Source organism: Kryptolebias marmoratus, linkage group LG23 (assembly GCF_001649575.2).
Source record: "Kryptolebias marmoratus isolate JLee-2015 linkage group LG23, ASM164957v2, whole genome shotgun sequence".
Lineage (NCBI taxonomy): Eukaryota > Metazoa > Chordata > Actinopteri > Cyprinodontiformes > Rivulidae > Kryptolebias > Kryptolebias marmoratus.
This window is the reverse complement of record NC_051452.1, coordinates 562,650-569,836: the sequence shown is the minus strand read 5'-3', so window position 1 is coordinate 569,836 and position 7,187 is coordinate 562,650. Positions and strand designations below refer to the sequence as shown.

At 48.3% G+C, this 7,187-nt stretch overlaps 1 protein-coding gene across 1 annotated transcript in view; it reads left to right on the top strand.

The window, feature by feature from the left end:
• LOC108246489 (R3H domain-containing protein 1) overlaps window positions 1–7,187 on the top strand; it is a gene marked incomplete at its 5' end in the record, with an annotated part of 26,387 nt that overhangs the window by 2,235 nt on the left and 16,965 nt on the right. Inside the window, 4 exon segments of the mRNA XM_025010066.2 lie at window positions 1,484–1,607; window positions 5,422–5,500; window positions 6,391–6,450; window positions 6,599–6,739. Of these exon segments, the coding sequence (XP_024865834.2) occupies window positions 1,484–1,607; window positions 5,422–5,500; window positions 6,391–6,450; window positions 6,599–6,739 (404 nt within the window).

The following is a 7,187-nucleotide window of genomic DNA, read 5'->3' as shown; positions in this document are numbered from 1 at the left end:
CCCCCAACCACTCACCCTTTCTGCTTCTGTTATTGGTCTCGAAGTCTAAACTCCTTCTGCGGCAAACGAACCCAGAGGGGCAAAATAACGCAATAAAAGAAAATGGTGGGGGGGGGGTAGAACAACCACGTTAGCGCCTTGATTCTCCATCAAACTTCGATGATTGTCACATCCCAACGTTTCCCATTGTTCCCCGTTTCACATTACCGTCTCCACTGTCAAACATTACGGACTAACAAAGGACTCTTCTGGATCTGCGGGCCGTCGAAGAACCTACGTCTGCCGCGGCGTTGCGCGCTCGGCTGTCAGTTCCGATCCAGGGGCCTCGGAGCGCTCGCCGCGCCGCTTTTTGTTTCGGGCTGACAAGCGCGCTCATTATACGTTCGCGGGGCCGTCACTTTCCTTTATCTCCTTTATCTCGAGGTAAACGGGCATCGGGGACAAAACGAGGCGCCACGCAGCGGCTTTTCCACGTGGCGATGGGCGGCGGACGTCAGCGGACTCCTCGCCCGAAAGCGGGGGGCGCGGGGGGGGTTGCTTTGGCGATTGGTTGCCTCAATTAGCCGGTCCACGGCTCTCGTTCGGGTCCCCCGAGCAGCGTGCAACCGGAGGAAGACGCGGCATCTCGTTATCATCCGGCTTCGCAGCTGTTGCGGGGATCCAACCGGCGACCTTCGTGTCCCCCCCCCCTCCCCTCGTTCGCCACACACACTCTGAATGTCTGTGATGTTAACTTTCCAGTCTCGGCGGGGGGTTTAATCCACTTAGAGTGCGGCGGGAACCCCCACCCACCCACCACCACCCTCCGGCTTTCCTTTCAGCCGTTTTTTTTTATAAAAGCAAATCAGCTCCGAATCGTGAACTCGCGTGTACCCCCCCCAAGATAAACAACAAAGCACAGCTGAGTCAAACCGAGGCCATCTTAAGTAGATTTCACCCGGAGATCCTTGAGTCTTCCAGCCGGATCGCAACACGGTCGATTTGATTTGGGAAGTTTTTTATTTGGCGGGTGGGCTGGGGGGGGGAGAGGGGTGGGGGATTACAGCTAACCCCTCATTCTGTTGGATTTTTTTTCCCCCTCACTGAGATCTGCGGCGTTGTTTAATTTCAGGCTCGGATTCATGTTTTATTCAGGCGGTTTAATAAAAACAAGCTAATCTGGAAGATTAATTGCCATGGCGATCTGGAAGCCACGGACGCGGGCGCATTACGGCTGGCACGGATAAACCCCGGCGACTTTATGAAGTGTCTTGCCGTGGCGTCGTGCCACTGACTAATTAACCCGGGACCCGAGGCGAGATCGCACGCCCCCCCTCCCCTCTCTTCTAAATTAGGGCCTCGTGTCTGTCAACGTGGAGGTCGCCTTTTAGCGTCGCGACACGCTCGTGAAACGTTCCCCGGCGGTTTTCTTTTTCCTTTTTTTTTTTTTTTTTTTTGAAGGGGAATCTCACCTTCCTTTCCCTTCCACCCTCCCCCCGAACAGGACGGTTTCCTCCCCCCGGCCTTGGACGGCGAAGAGCGAGGCGCCAAGGACCAAGCCGAGAAGGAAGGCGGCTGCGACAAGGCGGACAGACCCGACAAGGCGCCGAGGAAAACGCTGTCGAGAGGTGAGGCGCTTCAGTCCGGCCAGAAAACAGTGAGGTGGCACGTTTCGGGAGGTGCCACCCGCCATCTTTCATCCGACTTTTCGAAGTCTTGGTCAAACCTTGAAAGTCGTTCAATCCGTTAGGGACGACTATCTGCTAGCAGCACGCCAAATTTTAACCCATTATTTGTAAAATGGACCAATTTGGAGCCTTTTTTTGTGAAGGCCGAAGTCGCCTACAGGGTGTCCGTAGAAATCAATCAACCTTGATGCCAATTTAAAGCCGCATTTTTAATGCCATCGACGGCGAACGCGTAAACCAGTCCGTGTTCTTCCTGTTTTGCTTTACAGAAGATAAAATCACGAGTTTTAGTTTGTAAACTTTTCCCTCCCGTTACTAATTGAAGTTGGGGCGTGGCGGCAGCCCGATGAAGGTCGGCACGGAGAAGGATTGTACGAAACAAAAGGTTTGGGACGGTGGGCACGGATCAAGCCAGGATTTAGACCAGGGATAGACCTGCACCCTTGATTCGGTGGTTAAATCGCCTCTTCATGTTCTGCAGAAGCCTGTTAATCACCCGTTGATTCAAATCAGGTGTGTTGGAGCAGAGGAACAAGGAAAACCTGCAGGATGGTGGCCCTGAGGACCAGGATTGGACACCACTGGTTTAGATGCCTTCTGGACAGACTAAGACAACGAGGGGGTTGATGTGGCGAAGTGATCGTCGGGGCATCCCACCCGGTCACGGGATCAAACAGATTTCTTACCGACGGAAAAATCCGATAACGACGACACCAGCCCCGACAATCGCACTCCCGCCGTCGTGTCCTTCGAACTCGCTTCTCACGCCGAAGGGTTCGAGCGCGTCGCGGTGTCCCCAATTCTCCGGAGTGCTCTTTAGCCTCGCCCCCCTTGTTGGACTTTGGCTTAGTCTTTACCCGCAATTCGTTGCTGTCGTGACGTTGGCTGTGGCAGCCATCTTGGATCGGACCGACTCAGTCGGAGGTGGACATCCAAGAGGACAGCCCGCAAGACACGGGCAACGGTATCGCCTGCCGTTCATCCGAGGACAGTTAAACTGATTTATATCTGGACGTCTAGGACTTTCCGTGAAGACTTGTGAGGAGAATCATTTTGACCGCTGCAATCAGAGGAGCTGAAACATTTCAGCCTTCTCTACATCCGGAACACCTGAGGCCTCATTTATAAACATTGGAAAAACAAAAAAAAAGCAACCAGAAAAATCGGAAGCAGCGATATTCGTATATATAGGAAATAACGGAATCATAAACGCGCGTGTCAGCGGCGACACTGAGAGCTCAGGACTGAAACAAAGCCAAATGCTTTAATGATACTAATCACACAATCTGTGTCACTCAGGCAAATTACTGCCTTCGAATAATTATATCCTTTTGCTTCGTCACCGGGGACATCCGGTCCTAAACATTTCCTTTTTAGCTCAGCCACCCCCCCCCCCTTCATTTTGTCCAAAAGCACTTCTCCGCTTTGAAACGATATCTCATTATGGGCCGATAATTGGCGCGATTCAGTTAATTGCGAAAAGGCTCAAGGTGCGAAGCAATTACTCAGACTCCCACCGGCGAGCAAAGGTAGCCCGCTGCTCCAATTATAGAAGGCAGACGCCCACAAGGACGGGGGGGGGACGCCTGACTCTCAGGCGACGGGCGCCGTGTTTCTGTCAGCTCATTTCCATGTCCTTGGCTGAAATCTTTGTGGGCAAATGTGAAGCATTAGCGCACATTTTGGCTTCGGTCGCTGCTCCTGCACGCTCCCGGCATTCTGATGTTAACAGGAAGTGACGTCACGTGTCTTCTTCCTGAGTTATTTGGGGTTATTTTGTATTCCGCGCCACACGAACCCTCAAAGAAGAGACTAGACCGCAGAAACGGTGGCGAATCACTTTAGAAACAATAAATATTGGGTTAAAGTTGCGGGAAAGTTGCGATGTTTTGGGCAAAGTTGCAAAAAGTCGCGATTTTGCAGGGTTCGATTGATTTTGCGTTAATAGTTGCGATCACAACATCGCGAAATCCTGGATTGTTTGCACAGCTGCCATTACACCGGCGCTACCACCAGTAGGCAAGGCAGGTCTTGCCAAAGGACACGACGGCTGAAAACTGATGGAACGGGTGTTTAAACCGGCAACCCTCCTGTTACAGGACGAGCCCCTACCTCCTGAGCACCCGCCGCCCCAACTTCAATGGAACCAGAGAGGTTGCGAAGATGTATTTGTTGTAGATGACTCTTTGCACGGCCTCGGTGTCGAAAAAAATAGTTTTAATGTTACCTGGTTTGACGAGCTAACGGCTAGTCTGAGCGGGACCAAGCCTGAAGCAGATGGAAGTTGTTTTAAAATCATTTTTAATCTCAAAGCTCTCATCACAGTCACTTCCACCGAACTCTCTATGGTTGTCCATGTCCTGTGCAGCCCGGGGCACTTCCTGTTGGAGCAATTCTGCCAAAATTAGAGGAATGTATATTGTTGGCGTATGAACGACTTTCAAGGGTTTTTTCAAAACAATTTTTATCATGAAATTTCAAGAAAGAACCAGAAAAGAACAGCGTTGTAAACAACAAACGGGTTTATAGCCGGTTTTGGTCGTAGCAAAGCTAATGAGCGCTCCTCTGATGTCATGATTTGGTCGACACCCGACAATGAAGGACATCGGGGTCACTGTACAACTGGTGTTAGGCCTGTAGTCAGTCATACACGAGCTGGACTTTACGCTACAAGAAAATGGCGGTTCTGAAGCAGTCGCTGCCACGACTCGGCCTGCCGTCTGCCGACGTGAAGTCGTCGGCTCGGCCTGAGCTGGAAGGGTGGGATCTAAAGGCAGTTCTTACACCGAAATGAATGAGTACCACCATCTCCCTCCCTTGTGCCAGAACACGGGGGAGTCTTTAATCGTCACATCTTATCGGCATCACAAATTCCACAAAGGATCCCGAAGTATCTTTGAAACTGGGCGTATTTAAACAGACCTAATACATTGGTGTGTATCGCATACTTCTGACCAGTTCGTGATTGGTCAGAAGTTTACGTAACTCCTACGACACTTACAGGGAACCAGCCGGAACAGCTGGCCGAGTCTGGTTCCAGGAAATGTCTTGTTATCACAAACTCCCCGTCCTGGAAAGTTTTGGCAATAACAACCGAACACGTAGCTCTTCCATAATCGGTAAGTTGTAGAATGAAATCCTCTTCCACAGAAGCGGGTCGGGTCACTAAATGTAAAACTGCGCCGAGTTGACCCGAGTAGAACCTAGTCAAGCCCATTTGGGGAGAGAAAAAATGGCCTCCAGCACTCCACCATTTGCATTTTAGACAGATTATAAACAAGAAAAAAAAACAACTTAATACGAAAGACTGAGGTGGTTTCGATTTAATTTATACCCAAATTGTTTTTAATATCACCGCTTAAGTCGACGCTTCCTAACGTTAACACCTCAAATAGCCATTTATCTCCCGAAAATCAGTTTCTTCCAGTTTAAAAACGCTTTTCTTTTAGCTGTATCAGTGCAAAGCTGGTTGGCGTCTTGTGTTCGGGATTGGACGAGCCCGTTATCAGCTGATCCAAAGCCAATATTTGGGTTTTTTTTTTTTTTTGGACTTCCAGTCTTCAAAATGTCACGGTTCGCTCCAGTTCCATTTTATAAACCCTTTACGCCACCGTCAGTTTGTCATTCCGTGGTTCTAGGATGTTTACGGTCGAGGCTAGCCGTTAGCCGTGGAAGATGTTTACTGTATCGGAGTATTTGGCCCAAACGTTTGTGGTCATTTTTATTAAGCAGGTTTTTTTGCTTCTTTGGTCAGATTCCAGTCAGGACTACACCGACTCGACGGGCATAGACCTCCACGAGTTCCTGGTCAACACGCTCAAGGGCAACCCCAGGTAAGGACTGCGTCGGACTCGCGACGGGGGGGGACACGAGCCATCAGGGCTTCATCTCCGGTGCCTAATGGTCCGATCACAGAAGCGTTTAAAATGTTAATTATTCCCAGTCCAATGGAAACTGGCCGTGATGAGGGGGGGAACTCCCAGGGCGATAACCTAATGTTGTTGAACGTTCCCACTTTTTTTTACTTTTAACGACGCGTCTTGGAAGATGGGGTCCAAAATGAAGGCCCTTCTTTTTCAGGGAAAGTAACACTAAACTGGAAACGATCTAATTTAGTAACAGTTTCCCCCGTAAAACATCCATTTTCCACCCTTAAGGTTGAAGTCTGAATGGGTTGTTTTTGAACAAATGAGCATCTTTTAAATAGATTAATGAATTAAACTGTATTTAAAAAGATTGGGTTCAAACTGGACCGGATTTAAAAGGCGCTCCACGATGACTTGAACCTCCGTTTTTGGAAACGATTCGGGTATTTTTATTTATTTTTTTTTTTACAATTGCGCCATTTTCCCCGTTTAAGTTTCCTCCGTACCTTTTTGTACCGTAACTACTTCGTCATACGTTCGGCTACTCGGACCATTCAAGCATCAAAATGTTCGGCTCGTTCGGGACCTTGGAGCTTTGGCTTTTGCTCGTTCTATTTTTTTATACTTTTTCGAAATATTAGACTTTGTTCGCATTTCTTTACCCCATTGAAATGAACGGAGAACTCCTCATATTCGCTTTTTGAGATCTAATTCAATGTTCTTGCTTTATTTTACCTTTTAGCTACCGTTTTGCTCATTTTGGCTCGTCTTCTGGTTGTTTCAAATAGTAGCAGCTAGCGCTAGCTCACATAGTGAACGTTAATCATCTGTTGATTTTTTTTTTGGTCTGGTTTTAGGGATCGAATCATGCTGCTGAAGTTGGAACAGGACATCTTGGATTTCATCAGTAATAATGAGTAAGATGTTTGTTTCTCGTTTTGCTTTGTTGGTGCCACATCTGGTATCGGTAAAAATCAGCGGGAGGAATTGGCCTTGAAAAGATGTAATCTGTTCATTTTTTAGAGCGTTATCGAAGTCCAAATTTTTTGATCTCTGATCCCGCAGAAGCCAGAAGAGAAAGTTCCCCCCCATGACGTCCTACCACAGGATGCTGCTGCACCGAGTGGCGGCATACTTCGGGATGGACCACAACGTGGACCCCAGCGGGAAGTCGGTGGTGATCAACAAAACCGTCAACACTAGAATGTGAGCCCCAACTTTGAACGTTTCGTGTTTGCTGGACTTCGTACGAGAAAAAAGAAAACATAATCGGTGTGAGATATCAATCCCTTCAGGCATTTTCCTAAAAGTTGCGATTTTTTTTTGACTAAAATCAATAAACAACCATAACTTTTAATATATAAACCAAAAATCAGACCCTCCAGGATTTTGCGATGTTGCGATCGCAACTATTAACGCAAAAACAAGCAAACCCAGCGAAATCGCGACTTTTTGCCACTTTACCCAAAACATTGCGACTTTCCCGCAACTTTAACCCAATATTTGTTGTTTCTAAAGTGATTCACCACCGTTTCTGCGGTCTAGTCTCTTCTTTGTGGGTTTGTGTGGCGTGGAATACAAAATAACCCCAAATAACTCAGGAAGAAGACACGTGACGTCACTTCCTGTTAACATCAGAATGCCGGGAGCGTGC